We start from the raw sequence: 24,111 nt of genomic DNA, 5'->3' as shown, positions 1-24,111 counted from the left end.
CCGCTGGTCGCCTGCGTCTTCCTGACCGCGCGGTCTTCGCCGGGGCCGGGACCCTGAGCGCTCTGGAGAGCCGTGCTCTGTCTGTTCTAACGCGTCTTGGGTGGAAGTTCACGTTCCCTCACCACGGGAGCACGATGCTAGCTTTCCCTTGGGCCCGCCTTTGCCTGGCTCTGAAATGCCTTTCTGAGTGATTCTGTCTGGTGAATCTCTCCTTTGCAGCAAGAGTTGAAGGTCTTGCCCTGTGATCCAGTGTGAAAGCTTTTCCTTTTCATAGGTGAGTTCCGGTACGTGTGGCTTTAGCTCTGCCTTATTTTTTATATTGTACCTTGGCGTATGTTTTTAGAATAAAACCTTCCCCACTTGGTCTGTGCTTGGCTTGCCCGCCTCCGTGACGTCGCCACTCGGGGGTAGACCTCGGGCATGGTCAGGGCGGCCACCGCCTGGGACCAGTTCTCCTGGGGAACGCTTCCATGACTTTCTGGGAATCCCTTTGCTGTCACTTCCCTGTGGCTGCCTGGCGAAGGCTGTCCTTTGGTGGTGTCCTCAGAATTCGCTGTAGCAGAGATCCCTGAGTGTTAGTGTAGAGACCATCCATCACGGCGCCGTCCAACAGGAGCACAGCGTGAGCTCAGACATGGTTTGAAATTGTCCTGTAGCGACACTGAGAAGGTAAAGAGAGGGCCGCCTGGCTGGCTCAGTCAGTGAGCGTACGACTCTTGATCTCAGGGTTGGGAGTTCAAGCCCCACGTTTGGCCTGGAATCTGCTTAAAAATAAAAAGGTAAAGAGAACAGGTGAAGTGAACTTTAATGCTATATTTTATTTAACCCAATATTATCTGAGACGTTATTTCAGTACATAACCATCGGAACCTAAAAGTTACTGAGATGTCTGAAGTCCTTTTTGTGCTGAGTTTTTGAAATCCGTATGTGTCTTAGCCTTAAAGCACATCTCAGTGGACCAGCGCCTCCAGATGTCCACGTGGGGCCGTGAGCGGCTGTGTCAGACACACCTGTGGCGGCTACAAAATCCATGACGCTCACTCTCCCCGTGCATCTTGTAAGTGTGGCACTAGCATCTGCCGGACGCTGCTGTGGAGGAACCGTTGGTCCGCTCTGGGCCTCTGTAGGCTCGCCTGTTGTCACGTTTCATATGAGTGGAATCAGGGTGCGTGGTCTTTTTCTTGGTTCATCCATGTGGTAGCATTTGTCAGTGCTTCAGTCCTTTTAAGTTTATTTACGAGAGAGAGAGCACGCAGGCGCAGGAGGGGGCAAAGGGAGGGATGGAGGGAGGGAGAGAGAGAGAGAGAGAGTGTGTGATTGGTTGATTGATTCCCAAGCAGGCCCTGTGCTGTCACTGCAGAGCCCGACGTGGGGCTCTGTCCCACGAATCATGAGATCATGACCTGAGCTGAAATCAAGAGTCAGATGCTTAACGGACTGAGCCCCCAGGTGCCCTCTTCATTCCTTTTTGTGACGGATACTGTTCCTCCGTCTGGCTGTGCCACGTCGTGCTCACCCACTCGTCAGCCGGAAGCCGCTGGGAGGTTTCCGCATCCAGCAGCCGTGAACAGCAGCCACGTGGACGCGTGTCGTCCTCTCACAGGAGGACACCCAGCCGTGGGACTCGCGCCCGGCCCAGGTCCCCCCTACCCTCTCCCCCTGCCCCTCCCCCCCACCCCCCGCCATAGCCTCTCCCCCCTCCCCCACCCTCTCCCCCCACCTGTCTTTGCACAGGCTGCACGTTGCACACACCCCCAGCCCAAGTCTCCAAACCTCTTGACTTTGTTTTCGTTTTACTCTTCTCATTGTCCTCTGTAGCGCGTGTCTGCCGTGAGTCCCGTGCTGTCTTCGTCCGCCTCCACTCCCAGCTTCTTGATGCGTCTCTCCCAACTTCTTTCTGCTGGAGTTTCACCTCTCCTGCTCTCCTGCCGCTTCTCTCCCACATTCTTGCCTTTCTTCCTGGAGGTGGTTGCTTCACCGTGCACAGAGCCGTGTGCACAAAGCAGGCACAGAGCCGTGTGCACTGAGTGGGCACGCAGAGCCGTGTGTACAGACCCATGTGCACAGACCCGTGGGCACAGAGCCGTGTGTGCAGACTGGGTACAGACCCGTGCGTGCAGACTTGTGTGCAGAGCCTACACTGACAGCCTCCTCTGGGCCCTGGTGGGGGTCAGTGCTCCTTCAGTCTTCGGGCTCTAGGCCCCACGTCCACTCTCAGGCTCCCGCGGTTGGCACAGTCTGACGGGAATGCAGGGTGCTCATGAAGCGGGGGGGGCGGGGGGTCCTGTGTCCCTGAAGGTCAGTGGCACCCGCCAGGGGCCCGGCTCCTTTCCTGCTGCTTGTGAACACGGGCAGGGTCCCAGGGCCACCCCAGCCCCCACACAGCCCTCCTGCGCATTTTGGTGGCCGTGGGTTGTGTCTGTGACCTGACTTCCCTGAGAGCCAAGGCCAGGGAAAGGGTTTTCAATTATCTCTGTTGTCGTTTTTTATTCCTTTCTGAAAGAGGTGATAATGCTTACCTACCAGCCCTGTTCCCTCAGAGAGATCCCCAGAGAGATTTTGAGGCAAGAAAGAGCATAACCCAGCTCTCTCTGTCTGTCCGTCTGTCTTTCCCCATCTCTGGGTCCTTCCCTGTCTGTCTCTATGTCTGTGTCTGTCTGTCTGTCTGTCTCCCCCCAGTCTCTGGGTCCTTCCCTGTCTGTCTCTATGTCTGTGTCTGTCTGTCTGTCTGTCTCCCCCCAGTCTCTGGGTCCTTCCCGGTGTGTCTCTGTCCTTCTGTCTTCCCCCGTCTCTGGGTCCTTCCATGTTTGTCTCTCTGTGTCTGTCCGTCTGTCTCCCTCCGTCTCTGGGTCCTTCCCGGTCTGTCTCTCTGTCTGACCGTCTGTCCTTCCCCTGTCTGGGTCCTTCCCTGTCTCTGTGTCTGTCTGTCTGCCTCCCTCCGTCTCTGGGTCCTTCCCTGTCTGTCTCCCTCCCCCTCATCCCAGGCCCACGGGGCCTGGCTGCAGTTCCACCACCGCCACCCTAGGCTATGTGCCCCGGGGAAGGGCCACGCTCACCAGCCCAGGCGGGCACTGCTCTCACTCACAGGGGACTGGACCAGCAGGTGGGGCCTGGACAGCGGCTCCAAGTGCTGCCCTGGACGCGACCCAGGGTCCGCTGGACAGAGAGCATCTCAGAGGCTGTGGCTGGCTGGCTGGCTGGCTGAAAAACAGCGATTTCTGTTTATTCTGAGAACCGCAGGCCCAAACCATCCGAGCTTTGCTCTCCCCTTGTCTCCCTGATGCCTTGGACCTCGGGCGCTGCTCGCCAGCCCTGCATCCCAGACATCAGTGCGTGCAGCTGGCTGTCTCTGCAGGGCACCCCTGGGATCTGGCCCTTTCCACCGGCGACACGGGGCCCAGGCCGCCCTCTTCCGCCACCAGGCACGTGCTGCCCCCACGTCTCCCACTCAGACCTCCCCAGGGTCCTCCAGGATCTGGCCCGGCTGGCCCTGGGGAAGCCTCCGTGTCCCGGAGCGGCCACAGGCCCACTCCCACCGCGGCCTCTGCACGCGTCCTCCGCCCTCAAAGTTTCAAGCTCAAATGCCACACAGCCCCACCCCCTTTCAGCTTGTCGCCTCTTTCGCCACACATTCAGCATCCTTTTCTTATTTCTTGGTGGACTGCTCTCTTCCCTCGGTGGGACACCGGTGTCCCTGTGAGCAGGGTGTTTGTCTGCTCTGTCCCGCTCCAGACCTTTGACTATGAAGCGTTTATTCCTGGTCTCCACCATAGGTGGTAGCCGAAGTCCCGACTTCACTTTTCTCTTGTCGTCTAACTACGAAAGTCTTATGGCCATGCTCACTCCCAACTGTCCACAGGCCATCTGCAGAGGCCGGGAGGAGCCGGCCAGCTGGGGGAAGGAGCGGCCCCACCCCTCCCCGGCCACCTGTGTCTGCCCGGGCGGGCTCCCACGGTGCAGGGGCGACCCGCCGTTTTCCACCCACAGCTGCTCCCACTTCTTGCCGCCAGCCTGGCGCAGGGCAGCCCTCCTCCGCGGGTCCGTCTTCCTTGGACTTGACCTCAGCCCCGCCCACCCCCAGGCCCTCTTGCTGTCTCCCCCATGTGGGAGCTGCGTCTGACAAGATGACATTTGCTGTCTCTCCCCGGCTCGACGGCCGGCTGGTGCGCGTTCTTGGAGGCACCAGCTCTGCTGTCTGCACGAGGGCGTGCTCCCTCACCGAGCGTGGACACGGAGCCCACTGACCGCCTCTTCCCTCTGTCCTCAGAGCCCCCCACGATGAACCCAGTGGTGGAGCCGCTGTCCTGGATGCTGGGCACCTGGCTGTCCGACCCGCCGGGAGCCGGCACCTTCCCGACGCTGCAGCCCTTCCGGTACCTGGAGGAGGTGTACATCTCCCACGTGGGCCAGCCCGTGCTGAACTTCTCGTAAGTGTGCCCCCGACCGCGTGCAAGAGCAGGTCCGGGCCGGGGATGGAGCGGCAGGCGCCGGGTGGGAAGACACAAAGGAACTTGGTTGTATTTCGGAGACGCGCCCTCTCCCTGCCCCGAATCTGGTCGCACAGTGGGTAACGAGGTGCTTTCTGGTGGTCACGTTTCTGAAGACGCGCGGCCGACCACAAAGCCTCGGGCGTGTTGATGCAAACACACCATCAGTGGTGCCGGCACTCAGTTAAGTTCCCTGTGCCTGCCGCGGTCCTGTATGGAGACCAGCCACCCCCGTGTCACTGAGAATAAAATGACAAACATGCCTTTCCCAGAATTCCCCCCTGAGCTGAGCCGTGTGAGGTCTCAGAGAAGCGGTTAGTATTGTGGTTCTCAGATTCGTGCCACACAGCCAAGCGCACGGCCTTTGAGGTCCTCTGTCAGCACCCTGACTTCGTGCCTGCTGTGTCTTACGTGGGGGTTGGTGGGACCCCCGAGCACGATAGTAGCTCCCAAGAGGCAAAGCCTGGGGTGAGGGTGGGATTTGACTGTGCTCGTGGGGTGCGTGGGACCGAAAAGCACGGAGGGGCCTTGCGGGAGGTGTGTGCCTAAACTATGGAGACCGAGTTTCTGTCATCAAGGTCACTGTCAGTCGTGATGGTCGGGAAGATGGGGACACAGACGAGAGCGAGGGCGGGTGGCACCTGGAGGAGCAGCTTCTGGGTTGGAGACAGAAAGTCCTGACGTACCTGGCAGCCGGGCCACACACATGGCCTCTCGTGTGTCTTGGGCCGTGTCTTTTATGTGTCTCTGCATTTTCCACGTGAACAAGAAGCTGTTTATTTTACATTTGGTGGGTGGGGGCTTCATACAGTGAGACGGGCACGTGCACGCAGCCTGGCCCTGTCTCGGGGGTATCCGCTACCTGGGCCTTCACCCTCCTGCCCGCTAGATTCAACGCCTTCCACCCGGACACGCACAAGCCCATGCACAGGGAGTGTGGCTTCATCCGCCTCAAGCCCGACACCAACAAGGTGGCCTTCGTCAGCGCCCAGAACACAGGTACTGTCCCTGGACGGCCCGCCCCCTGCCCGCATGCCAGTAGAGGGGTGGCCAGCGCCAGAGGTAGCATCTGCGTCCCGCCTGCCACTCTGCAAGTGACCTCTGGGAAGCATCAGGCCTTCGGACAGGCCCAGTGGGGCTGGCGGGAGGGAGCTGGTGGCAGGGGCTGTGGGTCCCCTTTTCCCCTGAGCTGCACACGGGTGTTTCCTGTAGGCTGGGGCTGTGTGGAGGGAACCAGACCAGGAGGCCCACACGGGGCCCGAGGTTCTCTGGAAGTCCGCACTGCCCCCAGTGCCAGGCCACCCTAAGATAGCTCACAGGGTTGATTAATTGGAAATTACTCAAATCACACCTGCTTGACCTTTAACCTTGCTCACTGGTCCAAGTGAGGCTCACTTCCTAGAAGCAGGTGGACAGTCAGAACCAGCCCGACTTGGGGTGGGCCTGCCCAAGGCAGTAGGGAGCTGGAGGTCGGGGGGGCAGCGAACGGCCGGGAGGGGGATGCCTCCTGGCCTTTTTCATGGGGCCGAGGGCAGGGCCAGGGTCAGGGCACCCCCGGAGAGAATGACCCTCCACAGACACCCCCCGCCCCGGCTATAAGAGGACCCGTGAGTCTTTCCCCCTCGACGCCTGGGAGTCTCTGTGCTGGCCAGGGGGACAGGTCGTTGCCTCAATGGCTTCAAAGTTCAGACCTGTTGAAGCCTGGGGTGCAAAGGCCGGTGGTGGGAGCCGCGGCATAGGAAGCCGCGGGCGGGACACTGAGGACTGGCGGTCCCACAGGCATCGTGGAGGTGGAGGAGGGCGAGGTGAACGGGCAGGAGCTATGCATCACGTCCCACTCCGTCGCCAGGATCTCCTTCGCCAAGGAGCCCCACGTGGAGCAGGTGAGTCCGCACCGCAGTCCCCTCGCGGGTGCCCTCGCCACCATCACACACTCGGGCCGGGGTCACGGCCCGTCCCTTCGCCTAAAGTCTGCCTTTCTGCTTGACCGAGCCTGTCTGCCCGTGCTTTCTCATGCCCACGTGGGGGTGTGCCACCATTCAGACACCTGGTCCCTGGCCGGTGGGCGGGGGCCTCGGGTTTGCCGGTTTTCTGGCACACACATCCTTCTGCGTTTGTGCTGTCCGCTTTTGCGAGATTTCTCCCGAGTGAATTGCTGGGTCAAAGGCACATTTTAAATTGTGACAGATTCCGTTAAATTGCTTTTCTTGACCGCTGCGTTCCCACCAGCGTTGCGTGAGGGCACCCAGCTCGCTGCTCCTTCCTCAGCGCTGCTCGCAGACTTACTGGCCCTCGCAAGTCTGACGGATCAAAGACGGCATCTCGGCTGTGTTCACGTTGAACTCGTGGATGCAGGGAGCGTCCCCACGTCTCCTCTCATACTTGATGTTCGCGGTCCTTGCCTGTGTTGTGTGCGTTGTCATTTACGGGAGCTTTCTGTGTGCGTGGCTGGTACCCCCGTGTCTGCTGCTTATGTGACACAGTCCCCATTTGGTGGCACGTGGTAGTTTGGTTTGTGCCGTGCTCCACCCCCTGTTGTGAGCTTTCCTGTCGCTCCCTCCAGGGGTCTTTCCCTCCATGGCGTCTGGATTTGGGTTCTGGCTCTGGGAGGTGTTTCTGCTCAGATGATCAAAGTATCCAAGCATCCCTCCCTTCCCCACGCTCTTGTAGCTTTTCACACTCAGACCCTAGTCCGTCCCAGATTTGTTTTCCCATGATGCCGTGTACAGACACGTGGTGACCAGTGCCCCACAGACCTGAAGTGTCCTGCCTGGCTCGGGCCCATCCCACAGATGGCAGAGGAAGTGTCCGTCTGTCTGTCCGCCTCCTCACTGATAGTAATTTAAAATTGTTCAATAACGTAGGCTCCCGATACTCTTTTCTCTAAGTTTCCTTGGTGAATTCTTCAGCACTTCCTCTTCTGCATGAGCCGTATGTGCTGGGCTGCACAAGTGCACGAATGAATCCGGGGAGAAGCGGCCTCCTCGTCTGCAGCAGCACACAGCGGCTCGGGGCTGTGTTGCCATGGTTTCAGGTCTAGTTTGTGCTCTTTCGGGGGCACCAAGTTTCTTTCTTTATAATCTTGTGTAATTATGTAGGTGTTGGACATTTCATGGCAGGTGACGTCGTGGTCCTCTCTAGCGTTCGTGGCTGTACCGATGGCATGTGGCTTCGCCTTCTGATTGCTGTTGGTGGTGGGAGGGCTCTGGTTTCTGTCCACCTGTGCTGAACTGGGACGTGTCTGTCACGTCTGACAGCTGGTTCTTGGGCACAACCCTGACCGAGCAGAGACGTGTGTTGGCGCTCACCCCGTGAGGGGCTGGCGGGCTGGTCGGGTAAGGACATCCTGTTTCTACTATGTTTTTACTATGGTAAGAATTATATTCAGGAAGGGGTTTTGAGTTTCATCAAATGCTTTTGCAGCCTCTTTTGGGAGGATTCTGTGCTTTTTCTCATTGAAGCTGTTGACGCGGTGAATCAGAATAATAACTTCTAAGTGTTGAGGCGTGCCTGCTTTTTGAGGGTAGCTCCTACTTGCATGATTTTCAGGAATTATTATCCATTTGGGTATCAGTTTTTCACAGAGTGAGCTGGGAGCTTTTTAGTGGTTTCCGTTCCCTGACAAGGAGGGAGCCCCATGGAAATTGCCTGTTCCTGGTGGGTGTCCAGGGGACAGCGTCTGGGCCCAGCCTGGGCGGCCCCCGCTTCCCTCCCTGCTTGCCCGACCCTCTCCCTCGCTGCTCCGTTGGCAGCCTCCCCTCACGGTTCCCGGGAAAGGTGCCCTTTCTTCTAGGTTTTCAAGTTTGAGGAAGAAGTGACACATACTGGTCTCTCTCTGCCATTCTGTGTCCACCTTACATCTCTGATCTTTTGCGTATGACCGTTTTCTCTTTTTCTTGCTGGTACTTGCCAGAGGTTACTTATTTTATCAGGCTTTTATGGAGGTGGGGGGAGCTTTATTTTTGCTGGAGAACTGACTTTGGGCTTTAGGAAACAGAGGAGCCCCTCTCTGCAGGACAGAGAAGGTGAGGTGAAGCCTGTGGGGGCAGGGCCAGAGGAAGGCTCAGCCCCGCAGAGCGACCCGGCCGACCGAAGGCTGGTGGGTGCCTGGGTTGGCCTCCCCGCTGGCTCGACATGGACAGAACCTGGAAGTGAGAAGCTCACACTTGGGGCCAGAAGAAGGGAGGGGGGCGGGGACTGGAAGTACCTGTCTGTCCTCCCAGCAGCTGGCAGGTAGAACGCCTGGCTTCTGCAGACCCCTGGGAGTGGCAGGTGTCGGGACAGGTCCCTGCCTGTCTGCTACTGAAGCCCAACCCCATCCTCACCCTTCTCTGTTACTTGCCATCTGTGTTTGGTCGTTCAGGACTCCACACTGTCCACACGGCTCTGAGACAGCGGGTCTAGCCCCTGCCCTCATCTGACACTGAGGATCAGAGAGGCCCTGCCTTCCAGAAACTCCCCGCATCCTGAGGTGCTGACTTGTGCGGTCAGGCTGCTCTGACGGCCAGTGAGGCTGAGCAGTGTCCATCCCTGCCTGCTTGGTCCCTCCTTTTGGGAAGTCCTGACCCGGCCCTCTGACCCGCATCCACTGTGTCTGTCCCGCCGGCTTCATCCCCATACAATTTCTTCGTCCCCATATAATTTGGATATAAGCTCCTTGTCAGTTACTTGTGGTGCCAGTATCCGTTCCTGTCTGTATCACTTCCTCCTCTTACTAAACTTTAATTATATGTGGTTCAATTTCCCAGGCTCTCCTTTCTGGATTGGTTTTGGTGTTTCTTAATTAAGCAGTCTTCCCTGAACACTGTCAGAAAATACGTATTCTATGTATTTTTTTCTGGAAGCATTACAGCTTGACTTAAAACCTCCCCTTCAGCTCATCAACGCACCTACACTTTGGTGCAGATAAAAGGCTCGCTGTCCCAGCCCCAGCCGGAAAGGCCTGCATCGCCCTCCCCGTCCAGGCAACCTGCCTGTCTGCCACCCCACTCCCTGTCCAGGCGCCCTGCCTGTCCACCCTGGGCCAGTCCACTGTGTTTTAGTTATTAGAGATTACTAGAATTTTTTTTTTTTTTTACTTAAAAAAAATCAACTCTTTTGAAGTATAGTTACGTGGAATTAGCACATACACTTGAGGTGTCCATGCCCGTAAGTCAAGACCATAATAGCCTGGCCCCCAGCCCCTGCCCCCCAACCAGGGCCAGATTTCTGTTGCCACAGACTAGGTGTGTGACTTCTGGGACCCCTTATGAATGGAACCATCCAGTATTTACTCCTTTCATTCAGGGAAACACTTTTGAGATTCATTCCTGCTATTGCTCTTAGCAGAAGCTTGGGTGTTTTGATGCCCAGGGCACGTCCGTCACAGCTTTGTCTACTCTCTTTGACGGACGTGGGTTGGTTTGTTTCCAGCTCTGGGCCATCACGAGCGTCTGTGTGCTCCTGCACGCAGACATGTGGTTTCACTTCTCGGGTGACGACCTCGGCCTGCCACCGCCCAGTCCCGTGGCGAGCGCCAGGCTTACTGGTGCCCAGCGTGACCGCACCACGGTCCCCGGGCCGCCCTCTCTGCAGCACTGGTCCCTGAGTGGCCGCAGACGGCATTCCCTGTGCTGATAAACACACTCCCGGATGCCTGACGGGGTTGCACCCTCCTGGTGCCCATTTCTCATCTGTGAAGCCAGCGCCCGCATCCTGTGCCCCTGTCGCCCAGCTCTGAGGGTTACGTGTTCTGGACGCAAGGTCTGCACGTTGACACGGTAACAGCGTTCCTGCTGATGACTTAGCTTTTCGTTTCGTTAACAAAGTGTCTTACTTTTCACGTTCTGTTACCAGTCTTGTCTTTTACGGTTTGTCCTTTTAATGCCCTTTCGTAAGTTGTTTTGCCCAAGCCAGGCAGCAGAGGTGAGTAACTTGCATTTTCTCCAAGAATTTTTATGGTTTTCTCTTTCACTTTAGTTTATGATTTTGGAATTGATGTTTTTTTGTTGTTTTTTTCTTAATGTTTATTTATTTTTGAGAAAGAGAGAGAGAGCACGAGTGGGGGAGGAACAGAGAGAGAGGGAGACACAGAATCTGAAGCAGACTCCTGGCTCTGAGCTGTCAGCAGCACAGACTCAGGGCTCGAACCCACGAACTGCATGATCGTGACCTGAGCTAAAGTCAGACACTTAACCAAGCCACCCAGGCGCCCCTGCTATATTATTCTCTTAATGTGATTCGTTATAGGAAGTTTCTCAGATGTTGAACCAACCTTGCATCCTTCAGGTAAACCCCACCTGATTGTAATGATTTATCATTTTTAGTTATTGCTGAATTTTTGTATTGCTTAAGTACATAAATTGGAGAAGTTTTGCTTCATATTATTTTTTATTCTAATCATCCTGAGTTTAATTTCCTCCTGTTTTTTGATTTCTTAAATGAGAAACTTGCATCATTGATACCTAGCCCATTTTTAGTTTGTAACACTTGAAACTATGAATTTTCCTGTAAGCCCTGCTTCAGCTGCCTCCCGCAGATATTAGTAGAGTGTGTTCTTACGACCTCCTAGCTCAAAATATTTTCTCTAGTGACTTTTCTTCTTGGAACTGGATTATTTGGAAGGTATGCTACTACTTTCCAAATATTTAAGGATTTTCTACTTACCGTATTGCTAGTGACTTCTAATTCAACTCTGTAAAGCCCAGAGAATGTGTTCTTAGAGTTACTTTATGCCACAATGTGTGCTATAACTTGGTGAATATACCATACACAGTCCAGATGAGTAAGAAGTCGACAGTTGTGGGGTGCAGCGGACCTGACACTGTTAGGTCAGGTCTCTTGATGGCGTCATTCAGATTTCTAGCATACAACTGAACTTTTTGGGGGAGGGAGTCTGGTTCTATCTGATTGCAGACAGGTGTTAAACTCTCCAACAATGATTGAGGCTAATTCTCTCCTTTACTTCCACCTGCTTTTGCTTCACAATTTTGAAGCTCTGTTATTAAATGCGTACGTATGATATTTCATGTTTATGACATGTTACCCTTGGTAACTTGTGTGTACCTTGAAGTTGGAGAGTAACACAACCATACCTGCTCTCCGGTGGTGATTGTCTATGTGCCGTGTCTGTCTTCCTACCTTTCTGCATTGAACCTCTTTGTCTGCATTCAGAGTGCATCTCTTGTAGGCTTGCTTTTATTGTCAAAAAACTCTATATTTTAATTGGAATGTTGAGTCCACGTATATTTAAGAACAATATTACTAGTATGGTTGGTTGTAAGACCGCCACCTTGATTTGTTTTTTTGTGCTTTCTTGTTTTTGTTCCTTTACTGCATTCTCTTGGGTTAAATATATTTGGCGTTCTGTCTTATTCTGTTAGGGGTTTTTTTTTATGTTTATTTATTTATTTTTTAGAGAGACAGAGAGAGTGAGGGGGGGCCAGAGAGAGAATCCCAAGCAGGCTCCGCATGGTCTGTGCAGAGCCCAACACAGGCTGTAACCCACGAACCACGAGATCATGACCTGAACTGAAACCAAGAGTCAGAGGCTTAACTGAGCCACCCAGGTGCCCCCCCCCCCCGCTTTTTCTTATTGAAATGTAGTTGACACACGTTGTCACGTCACTCTCAGGTGTACAATGCGGTGACCGGACGGCGTGGGCAGGACGCCGTGCTCCCACGAGCGTAGCTCCCGTTTGTCACTGCGCGACGCTCCTCCAGTGCCACTGGCTGTGGTCCCCGTGCTGGGCCTCCCGCACCGGGCCTCCTTCGCCCCGTAACCAGAAGCCTGGCCCTCCCTCTCCCCTGCGCCCCTCTCTCCAGCCCCGCCCCTCCCCTCTGGCAACCACCAGCGCGTTCTCTGCATTTATGGGTCTCTTCCTGCTTTTTTTTTGCTTATTTTGTTTTTTAGATAACACATATAAGTAAAATTCTATGGTTTCTGTCTTCCTTTGGCTGATCTGTTTCACTCATGCTAGGCCCACCCACGTGGTCACAAATGACGAGGTCTCATCGTTTCTATGGCTGTTAGCTTCTCAACTGTGTCTCCCTCGTTTTTTTAATGGTTGCTCGGAGGCCACCGTGACATTTGCCCCTTCACACTGGTTGTGGATAATCCGACTTCACAGCTGATGCTGCCTTCTTCCCGCTCTGCAGTCCCCCTGACCGTTTCTTCTGTACGGTGTCGTCACACCCGTAACATGTTTGTGTAAACATTGATGTCAAAAGTACACACACACACACACACACACACACACCATAAATCTTCACGGTACTGTTCCTTTTGCTTTAAATAGTTGATTTGCAGGGAAATTACAGTGAGGGGAAACGGTACCCTCTTCTCACCACCCACTGCCTTTCTCTGTGTGCCGCTCTCCTCTCCTTCCTGCGGCCCTGCGTCTCCAGCGGTATCATCTCCCTTCATCCTCAAGACCTACATCAGTGGCCCTTCTCGCAGCATAGTCTGCTTTCAGCAAGTCTCTTGGGACTATTTCACTCCCGAACTTTGTTTTTTCTTTTCTTTTTTTTTTTTTAACTGTGGCGTGAAATACATGTAACAAACTTTAGCATCTTGACCGTTTTTCAAGTAATTGTCTCACGTTTATGTATTTGTTTGAGAGAGAGAGAGTGCACATGTGCACGCCAGCACGGGAGGGGCAGCGGGGATGGGTAGAGAATCCCAAGCAGGCTCCACACTGTCAGCACAGAGCCCGACACAGGGCTCGATCCCACAAACCGTGAGATCACGACCTGAGCCAAAATCGAGAGTCAGACATTTAACGGACTGAGCCACCCGGGCGCCCCACATCCTACCTGTGTTTACGGACGTGCGTCCGCAGTGTTAAGTATATTCGTGCAGTCGAGCAGCCATCACCACCGCGCATCCCCAGGACACTTGGGTTTCCTAAGACTGAAGCTCTATGCCCCGTGACTCACGACTCCCCATTGTCTCCCCCTACAGCCCCTGGTGCCCCGTGTCCCACTCGGTGCGCTATGAGCCTGACGACTCCAGGGACCTCATCCAAGCAGAGTCACACCCTGTGTGTCTCTTGTTACTGGCTTATTGTACGTAGGGCAACGTGCCCAGGGTTCGTGCGTGTTGTGGGATATTGCCGAACTTCCTTCTTCGGGCTGAGTACTACTCTGTTGTGTGTATGTGGTACATTTTGCTCATCCGTTCATCCGTGGCGGACGCCAGGGCCGCCTGCACCTTGTAGCGGCTGGAATGCGGTTACCGTGGGTGCACAGACATCTGCAGGACGCCGCTTTCGGTTCTTCTGAGCGTGGACCCGAAAGCGGGCTGGCGGGGTCGCGCGGCAGTCCCGTTTCTGGTTTTGTGAGGAAGCCCACGCCGAGCCCCACGGCGGCTGTGCGGGAGGCCCCCTCCTCCACGTCCTCACCCTCCGGCTGCTCGAGCTGTTGGGGCGGCAGCCGGACTTCTGTTACCAGAGACGCGACCGGCCGATGTTTCTCTCGTTGCGTGAGTTGTTTTTACTGTTTGGTGTCTTTGGACGCATACAAATTTGTAATTTTCATGAATTACGGTTTGTCTGTTTTTTCTGTTGTTGGCTCTGCATTCAGTGTCACATCCAAACATCGCCAAGTCCCGCGCAGTGAAGCGTCTGTGCTGTTTTCTTCTAAGGGTTTTATTGTTTCAGCTGTGACATTAAAGTCTCTGACTCGCTTTGGGTTCGTTTTTGTGTGTGGGGCTAGGGAAGCGTCCAGCCTCGTTCTTTCCCGTGTGGACGTCCAGTTTTCCCAGCGCTATTTGTTACAAAGACCGTCCTTCCCACGTAGAGTGGTCTTGGCAGCTGCGTTGAAAACTGACCACGTATGTGAGGGCTTGTTTCTGAGGCCTCTGTTCTGGCGCATCGTCTGTACGTCTGTCTGTATGCCAGTGCCGCGCTATTGTGAAATCAAGAGGTGTGTGTCTTCCAGTTTTGTTCTTCCTTTTCAGGATTTTTTTGGCTATTCCGGGTCCCTGAGAATTCCATGTGACTCTTAGGATGGATTTTTCTGTTTCTACAAAACATATTGTTGGGGTTTCGATAGGGATTTCGTTAGTTTTGTAGATCCCTGGGCAGTATTGATATCTTACTGATACTGAGTCATCTAATCCATGAACGTGGGATGGGCATCCCTTTATTTATGTTTACTGTTTTGGGGTGGCTTTTTTATTTGTTTGTTTTTGGTTTTGGTGTAGACTGCCTGTGCGCAGGAACCACCCAAGACGTAAACTGAAGGTCTCCTCGGGTCTTTTCTGAGCCTTTCCCTGGGCGTGTGCAGGCACACTCTGACCTCCCCGTATATGCCCTGGTTTGTCCAAGTCGCTGATGTGTGGTTCCCAAAAGGGGAAAAGGAAAAGAAGTGGGGGAAAGGGGTGCCGGCCCTTCAGATCTCCTGTGGGCCTGGGCTGGTCTCCTGAAACTCTTGGGACTGTAAGATCGAGTTTTTCATATTTGGGGATTTTCAGACATTATTTCTTCAACTGTTCTCCTGCTCAGTTATTCCCGTTTTCCCCTCGGAACTGCTGTTAAACGTATGTCAAGCCATTTAATCTTGTGCCACACGTCCCCGAGGCTGTTCATTCTTCAGTCTGTTTTCTCTATATTACTCAGTTTGGATATTTTAAAAATTGTATTGGGGCTCCCGGGTGGCTCAGTCGGTTAAACGTCCGACTTCGGCTCAGGTCATGATCTCACGGTTCGTGGTTTGAGCCCCATGTCGGGCTCTGTGCTGACAGCTCGGAGCCTGGAGCCTGTTTCAGATTCTGTGTTTCCCTCTCTCTCTGCCCCTCCCCCGCTCACTCACACACACTCTCTCTCTCAAAAACGAATAAATGTTTAAAAAATTTTAAGATTTTGTTTTATTCTTTTTTTTTCAACATTTATTTATTTTTGGGACAGAGAGAGACAGAGCATGAACGAGGGAGGGGCAGAGAGAGAGGGAGACACAGAATCGGAAACAGGCTCCAGGCTCTGAGCCATCAGCCCAGAGCCCGACGCGGGGCTCAAACTCACGGACCGCGAGATCGTGACCTGGCTGAAGTCGGACGCTTAACCGACTGCGCCACCCAGGCGCCCCAAGATTTTGTTTTATTCTTAAAGTTCATGTATTTTTGAGAAAGAGCACACACGTGCAGGAGTAGGGGAGGTGCAGAGAGAGGGAGAGAGAGAATCCCAAGCAGACTCCACGCCGTCGGCAGAGTCCTGCTCGGGGCTCGAACTCACAAACGGCGAGATGGTGGCCTGAGCTACAATCAAGAGCTGGACGCTCAACCGACTGAGCCGTCCGGGTGCCCCTAAAGATTGTATTTTTAAGAAATCTCTACCCCCAACACGGTGTTCGAACTACCAACCCAGAGATCGAGAGTCACATGCTCCCACTGAGCCAGCCGGGTGCCCCCAATTTGGATATTTTTATCGACCCATTTTCAATTTCACCAAGTCTTTCTTCTGTCTCCAGTTAAGCTATTAAGTGAGTTTTTCATCTTTCTGTCTTTGTGCCTTCTCTCAAAGTGACCTCTCTTCCTGGCTTCCTCTCTCCCTCACCTCCCCCTCGCCCCACTCTGGCAACCCCCTCTCCTTGTCGCCCGCGAGCAGCAGGGCAGGGGTCTGGTTACAGTTGTGGAGCAGCTGTGTGTCTACGGCCGTGAGACAGATACTGCCCCCCGGACCCACTGTGAACTCCTCACCCGTTCACAGAGACACGGAAGCAGCCTTCATGTGCACCGACGGGTAGAGCGAGTATGTGTGCGATGTGCACCCACACACACGCACACGAGGAATGTTAGAATTTTAAAATGAATTAAATCCTGTCATCTGCCACATGGATAAAACCCCGAGGGGATCGTGCTAAAGTAAAATAAGGCAGGAAAAGAAACACTGCTGGTTGTTGCCTAGGGGCGGAGGGGTGGCAGGTTGTAGGTCAAGGGCACAGACGTCCAGTTAGAAGAGGAGTGAGTCGTGGGGACGTGGTGCCCAGCATGGTGTCGGCAGTTTCTACCGTATTGTATACAGTAGATCTCACAGATCGCACACCCCGTACACAAAAAGCGTGTGAGGTGATGGGGGTCAGCTAGCACCAGAGACACCTGTGTCCAGTCCACACTTGTGCACGTACACAGTGTCGTGTGTCTCAGTAAGCTGGGGGCGCTGGGGGCGAGCATGCGTGCGCTTGGATTCTCGGTCGTGCGGCTGGCGGCAGGCCACCGAGGAATGACGACAGGCCTGGCTGTAGGGTAGCTGTCGGCTCGCCGGGATTCCCGCGGCTGTGAAGCTCGGCCCCTGTCACCTCCGCTCCCTCCACCACACCTCCACCTCAAACCTGCTCTACGGCGAGCACGGTAACCACTGTGGCTTCCTGATTTCTTTGTTTTAGGAACTAACACACAGTGAAAGCCATCTTCCTCCTGAATTTCCTTTTCCACCTTTTCTCTACTGAACAAAACAAGGAAAAACATGCTTTTAGAAAGCATTAAGACATCAAGAAATTCTCACAGCGCGCCTGCCGCCGCAGCGCGCTTCCCAGCGGTGGGCGCAGTCTAGGGAAAATGGGCACCCTTGGCTAAGAGAACAACTGGCGTTTGTCAAGAGGGACTCTTCTGCACCTCCAGAGGCTCGTGGGCCCTCGGCCCGGCTGTGTGCGCGGGAGCCGGGCTCCCCGCGGTCTGAGCGTGCTGTCTGCGATCACCGGGCCGCCTGGACCGGCTCCCCTTTGAAGCTGTCGAAGCTAGCGGCTCCTTCCAGCCTCCCGTTCCTCAAATGAGGATCTGTCTGTGGCCCAGATGGGTCTTCGATGATGCCTTCGCTGTCGTGGCCGACTTGGGATGAACACGGAATTACTCTGAGCGAGCTTACCAGATTGCTGTCTACGGGCGGAGGCCATGGGAACCACCGAGCAAGGCAGCGTGCAGCCTGCCTCGACTTTACATCTTTCCAGCGACTGGCAGTAGGGGGGGGACGAGAAACGTCCTCGAGGGCCTCCAGTTCCAAAGGAACCTGACGGGCGACTCTCGGGGCCTGTGCACTGGTGCCACCGTTGCTGGCTTTGGCTCCGAGCGCTCCGCTGTGACCGCTCTCATCTCCGCGACAGGCTGACAGCACTCCGGAGGCCACACAGCACGTGCCGGAGGTGCCCGACCTGACCAGAGCCCAGTGAGTGTGCTCTGGGGGCGGTGGGCGCAGGGTGGCCCCTCGCTCCCAGCCCCACATCCTTCCTGGGCTGGCGGTCGGGCTGTGCTCCCCAGGCCTGCCTCCTGTCTCCTGCTCGCCTGCTGCCCGTCGCCACGCTGCTTACACTGGAATAGGATGGCCGTCGCAGGTTTGGCACGAAGAGGCAGAGGTGAGGGGAGACCACACTTGGATCACTGCACCGTGAGGCGGGCTGTGGGGGGCCGTGTGGTATTTCCAGAAGCCCCTCCAGCCATGCAGAGACAGCCGTTCAGAAAAGGCCAGTTGTCCTCAGGTGTTTGATGTTTTGAGGAGCCTCTCACGGGCTCAGAGTAAATAAGCAGCAGCCTCGCTCTTTTCCGTGGCTCACAAGGCAGTGCCTCACCTGCACATCCCTGTGCAGCGTGGTCCCGGGCACTCAGCTGAGGGCACCGCAAGACCACGTGTCTCCACCTGTGTCCCCTGAGAAGTGGTCTCAAAGGTAAAAGCCAGCCGTATTTTTTTTTTTTTAATTTTTCTTGAGAGACAGAGGCACAGAGCATGAGCGGGGGAGGGGCAGAGAGAGACGGAGACACAGAATCCGAAGCAGCTCCAGGCTCCGAGCTGTCGGCCCAGAGCCCGACACGGGGCTCGAACACACTGACCACGAGATCATGACCTGAGCTGAAGTCGGACGCTTGACCGACTGAGCCACGCGGGTGCCCCAAGCCTTGTTTATTTTTAAATGAAATTCCAGAAGAAATCACGTAGAATTACAGGCGCTGACACGGTGAGACGAAGCTTACGTGCCACATGAGGCCCCCCGGTTGTGTATCTGTCTGTGTGTCCTGTTCTGGGTGCTCCGCTCCCCCGTGCCTGCCTCTTGTGCTCTCCCGGCCTCCCGAGTGTTGCTGTCTGCCCTGTGGTGACCGCCACCAGGGGGACTTTGCAGATGGGCGAGGTTCCCAAGCTCCAGCGCTGGAGCCTGGGTGCAGCCTGGGACTGCGTGGCCAGCACCCCCGGGCGGCAGCTGCTGGTGCTGGGGACACGCTCCAAGTTGCGGGATACGGGACGCAGACTCCGTGTGTCTCCCCTGCCCTGTCGCCTTTTTACTTTGCTTTTTATCTTCCACCACTCTTTTTCTGAATGACGGCAAAAGGAATCTTTTTTCTTCTCACAAGGAAATACAAGTGTTTCCTGTCACTTTAGCAGGAGTCAGAGATTTCCTCACAGGTGACCTCGGAAATCTTTCCTCGTACTCGAAGACAGAGATGAGCATCCTTTAGGGGAGCAGGTGTGTGTCCCGCCTTAGAACATACCAGTACCTTTGGCTAAAAGGGAGCCCGGGAGCTTCGTTCACTGGACGCCTTTCACAGCTGACGCCCTTCAGTCACAAGTTAGAGTCTGGGAGACCAGAAGGAAACCGTGTCTGACAGAGCGGCGTGTGACTTTGAATATAGGGAAGGTATTTTCAAACACATCGCCATCTGAGGCATTTTTCGTACCCCTCCCATGAGCCGGACGTGGGTCAGCCCCTTCCCACGCTCCCCCGTTCACAGAAGCAAAGCGTGCTGCTGCCTCAGTTTCCCCACTCGCACGCTCCCCACGCCTCGCTGCACGTGGCCACCCACGTGCCTGCTCTCGCCCTGCCCTTCGTTTGCCCCTGCTTCTCCGTGCGGGGGGCCCTCTGGTCTTCTGTTTAAGGGGATACGAAATCTGTGGAGTTTCTTTTGTCCAAAGACGTCTTTATTTTGCCTCCAGTTTTGAAGAGAACACCTTGGGTGGCGGTTCTGTCATTTCTCTGTGGTGCCGTCCCGCTGTGTCCTGGCGCCCGCCCTGCCCCTGCCCCTGCCCCTGCCCCTGCCCCGGGGGCTCCTGCTCTCCCGGGGCAGCCAGTGTTAGGCCCGGATGCACTTCCATGTGAGTCTCACAGCTGCGACGTGCTCACATCTGGCCGTATCGTTCTGTCCTGTGTGCTGGGGTTTCCGCCACACGTGTGAGCTGTGACTTTCCGTCCGTCCGTCCGTCTGTCTGTCCTCACGGTCCAGCGGGTGTTTTCTACCGGCCGCTTTCCGGCTGCGACTCTTCTGCCGAGTCCACCTTGGGGGCTTTAATTTTCATCATCACACTTTGCAGTTACAGAACTTCCACCTTATTCTTTCTGGCAGATCCGATTCTCTGCTGAAATCGTCCGCAGGGAATACCGTGTGGCCTCCTGACCGGGGCGGTGTCGGCACCCCACCCCCACCCCGGGGTGCTGGTCCCGCTCTTACCTCCTTTGCTAAGCCAGTTCTTCTCTCTTTCCCTCTTGGACGCTAGACCCTGTGTGTGGAAACCTCAGGTGCCATGAGGCTCTGTGTGGGGCTGTCTCCCACCGAGGGGTGTTGTGGGGCGGACCCCGCCCGTTGCAGGCTGAGTCGCTTCGAAGCTGGCCTTCCCTGTCCCATAGCCGGTTAACTCTCGGTGCTGGGGGGCAGCCCAAAGTCCGCGGTGCTTCCGCAGCCTCTCCTCCTCGGTGGGCGTGGAATTGCAGAGTGCTCCACGCAGCACCGCGCCACGAATCGGAGCTGCCGTCCCCTCGGGGTCCAGGCAGCCGCTCACGGCAGGCACACGACTCGGGTGAAGGGCCGCCCCGAGCTGGGTCTCCACACGCCCTTCTCTCCGGGACCTTTGTCCCGGCTTCGGGGTGGTTCCCTGATGCCTTTGAGTGGACTTTCTGAAATGCGGCTTTTCTGGTTTTTCGGAGCCGGGCGGTCAGTTACAGAGCGGTTGGCTGCGGCCTGCGGCAAAGGTCCTATTTCGTACGTTTGCGGCCCCCGGCGCGTCCGGAACACCCGGAAGGTCCCGGCCACGGTGTTGTGTCTCAGCCGTTGCGTGTTCCACGCTCTTGGGCAAACGTTCCAGACAGGTAGCATTTTCTCACCGGCCGCCGTACTTTGTTCTGACTAATTCGTGGTTCCACAAGTGCTCGTACTGAGCTTTCCGAGAACGCGTGTTATGTCAGTTCGAGTCGTGGGTGTGAAAGTGAACGGTGACAAAGCAGGAAAGAGAAGGATGGCTGGCTTCTAATAGAAATAGGCTGGGGTGAGACCAAGTCCCACATTTGCCTGTTGGTCTTTGGGGACAGCCCAGGGGCAGAGGGAGGGGCCAGAGCTGAGGTCAGGACGCCTTGACCCCGGCACGCCCCGTGGCGGCTGTGTCCACCCCCCCCCACGCCCCCCACCTGCTGGCAGGGACACCACGAGGCCCACGGGCCCCTGACGATGGAGGCGGCAAGTTGCGGCCTGTGCCACACGCTTGGCCTGTGGCAGGGCCGCCCTTGGAAGACAGAACTAAGGGGTTTGCGTTTGTTTTGTCCTGCTCAGATCACCCGAAAATTCCGGCTGAATTCTGACGGCAAACTCGAACAGACGGTCTCCATGGCAACCACTACCCAGCCCATGACTCAGCATCTTCACGTCACCTACAAGAAGGTGACCCCGTGACCCCGAGCGTGTGTTGTGACCCTTCGGCTTCCCCGTGGACGCCCGCAGCAGGTGTGGGTGTGGCCGCAGGTCTCCGTGGGCTCCCGCGTGTTGCCACGTGTTCCTGTAACGGCGTAGAAAAACCAAATAAAAGGCCTTTATTTTTATGACGGAGCATTTTGAATGTTGTCCCTCGTGTAGACTGTGCGTTTCTTCCATCTGCCGGTGGCTGCTTGTTTTCCAGTCTTTTCCCTAAAAAATTAAGGAGTGACTCTCGTGTTCCCTCACCTTTTCTTCTGGTAGTTTTGGCAAGATCTACAATACCTATAAATCTTCAGTGGGGGAGCCGACAACCGACGCGTCACAAAGGGGATCGGTTACTTTATGACTTTAGAGCTGACGGTCTCGGGGCCCCATCTGCACAGGTGAAGGGCGTTCCCGCGGCCGTGAGTCTCTCACCCCCCGCCGTTCTGTGCGGACTGCTGCTCCCATTTCTGTGTGTGTTGTGCAGTCTCCCAGCCACCCAGCCGTCTCCCTCCCAGGGCTTCGTCCCTTCTCCCTTCTTTTCGCTGGAGTATTTTTAAACAAACTCCCGGCGTTTCCACCAACTGCTTTAGTGTGCGTATCAGAGCAAAACAAGCCGTTTGCTTCTTCCTAACACCCCACCTTAAAAGCCCAGCCCTGAAGTGGAGCCCACGTGAAGGGAGGTGGTGCCCCAGCCCCAGGGAGAGGAGGACCGAGCCTCGCCCACCCCCCCACCCCGGGCTTGGGGACAAAGGCGGCACCAGGTGAGGTGGCCAGTACCTAGGAGCTCAGGAGGGACCAGGACTGGTGACCCAGGTTCCAAGGGGCCAGGGAGGTTGCTGCAGGCCAAGTAAATCCAGGGCAGGAGACTCGTATGAAGTCATCCTGAGGTGAAGTCCCCTCTAGCTGCGTGAGAAACCAGACAGTTGAGGTGCTTCCCGAACATGGCAGGCCAGGGACGGCGTGGACGCTCCCCGGCAGGGCCAAAACCCGAAGGCGGCAGAGTCCCGCTCTTTGGCTCCGGGCCTGCCCGGAGGCCCGCAGGGTGGAGGCCCTGCCTCCCCAGCTTTGCTGGACGCAGCCCACACGCGGCTCCCTGGGACGCGCTCCTGTGGGATTACGCGGCTGTGCCGCGTAGATTATATGCAGTTCTCTGGGGTCTCTGCGGCTGGAATCACACCAGCGGCTCCACCCGCGTGGGGCGTGGGTCTCTGCCGAGACTCCGGGCCACTTCACCCTCCAAAGTCTAGGGGGAAGTAGCAGAGCCCCTCTGGTTAGGATTTCAGCATCTGGGCTTTGGGGAAAACAAACATTTGGACTTTAGCACCGGAGGCCCTGGAAGCCGGCAGGGCGGCCTCCACCTGCGGCCCTCCCGCCCAGAGCTGCTTGCGGGTGGGCTCGGAGCCCAGGACCAGAAGCAAACATCCGGCACGGTCTGGTCCCTCCCCCGTGCTGTTTGGGAACGGGGTCTCTAAGCCCGGAAGGTGTTCCCCAGGCTGAACTGGGGGTGTGTCTGTCTCGTTCCTCCGTCCCTTCTGTCCCCGTGGATGGAAGTTCTCACTGGACTGTGTATGCCCAGAACTTCTGTCGCCACTCCGGCGGTCACCTGTCCAACTGCCGCCCTTTGCTGATGCTAAAATTAAGAGGCCCCAGTGGTGGGGGGCTGACCCCACCTCTCACCGGGGAGTCCGCCACCATGGGGGATCTCTTCCTGAGCCAGCCCCACGGTCAGCGCTGCAGACTGGCCGCCTTACCACTGTGGTCGTTTCTTTATTTATACATTTACGTCATCTCCACGCCAACATGGGGCTTGAACTCACAGTCCCCCGATCAGCAGGCATGCTCCTCCCAGCAGCCGGGCACTTTTCTTTTTCCTTTTTCACAGAGCCATTGTATTTTACCGGGTCTGGCATATTTTTTACTTAACAAAATAGAGGAGCCAAAACTGCATACCGGTCAGCAGTGTCCTGATGGGAAGAGGGGCTCGCTCCCTCCGACCCTTCCCACCCGACTGGAGCTGAGCGGCATGGAGCGAGCACGGCTGCTGACAGCGGGTAGGACCCGGGTCCTGCGACTCCTGCCTTCTGCGTGTGTTCAGGGGCATCTGTGGGTCAGGGAGACCCCAGGTAGGAGCTGAGGAGTCAGCTCCTGGGTAGATCAGAGATCCCAGCGGATGCCCACCTTGGACGCCATGCCTGCCTCCCTCCTTCCCCTTCTGTGACTCGTTCGTGCCTGCAGCGCTGGGTGGACAGAAAGGAAAACCAGTTGCAGCCGTCAGAGGGGGAGGCTGAGACTCCTGCAGGTGTCAGCGGGGCGCCTCCCTCCACGTTCCCCAGCGGCCCTGCCACCACCCACACAAACAGGAGAAGGAAAGGCAGGGATTCCAGGGACAAGCCAGACGTTGGGATCCCAGGCTCTCCTGGGAAACTGAGGAGACTATGGAAATTTCTGGGGCATTTCCAAGGAGACAGCGTCTTCAGAAGAACCTGGAAACTCCTGACAGCCTGGGGTGGCGGGGGCGCAGAGCCATAGTCCGAACCGCAGAGCTGCTGACCACCTCCAGGCCTCTCTGCGCTCAACCCAGCCACCCGCGACCTACCCGCTGTCTCAGGCCTGACATTTCCCCTCCACATCCTCGTCCCCTCCTACAAGGCTCTCAGAGGCCCTGGTTTAAAAGGCCAGTCAGTGCCATGGACAGAGTAGCCTGTCTGAGAAGGAAATCGTAGGGGAAATGCATGAGATCACGATGGGGAAGCACCACAGCAGGAGACCTTCTGTCTAGTGTTGTAGTCTCTGGAGTGGGGATGGGCGGCGGAGAACCACTCACTTCCTATCGCAGGGGCCCCCTCAGCACCGCTGTCAGGCAGGAGGGGTGGGAGATGTTGGGAGTGGGGAACACCCCACGGACACACTGCCCGCCCACTCCCTGGCCCCTTTAGCTCCAGCCATCCGGACCACTAAACCCCCAGGCTCTTCTACAGCCCCCAGGGCAGGGCTGGGAAGAGA

The 24,111-nt window shown here is 56.2% G+C and overlaps 1 protein-coding gene across 4 annotated transcripts in view; it reads left to right on the top strand.

The window, feature by feature from the left end:
* Positions 1-21,248, top strand: part of THAP4 (THAP domain containing 4) — a 41,165-nt gene extending 19,917 nt beyond the window's left edge. For all 4 annotated transcript variants that reach the window (XM_023260012.2, XM_006935765.5, XM_045034749.1 and 1 more), the window contains 4 exons: positions 4,268-4,427; positions 5,377-5,486; positions 6,267-6,370; positions 20,983-21,248. In XM_023260012.2, coding sequence (XP_023115780.2) covers positions 4,268-4,427; positions 5,377-5,486; positions 6,267-6,370; positions 20,983-21,102 — 494 coding nt within the window. In that variant the 3' untranslated portion in view covers positions 21,103-21,248. The remainder of the gene's footprint in view (positions 1-4,267; positions 4,428-5,376; positions 5,487-6,266; positions 6,371-20,982) is intronic.
* Positions 21,249-24,111: the final 2,863 nt, after the last annotated feature.

The sequence above is a fragment of the Felis catus genome, chromosome C1 (genome assembly GCF_018350175.1).
Source record: "Felis catus isolate Fca126 chromosome C1, F.catus_Fca126_mat1.0, whole genome shotgun sequence".
NCBI classification, from domain to species: domain Eukaryota; kingdom Metazoa; phylum Chordata; class Mammalia; order Carnivora; family Felidae; genus Felis; species Felis catus.
This window is presented reverse-complemented; position numbering and strand designations above follow the sequence as displayed.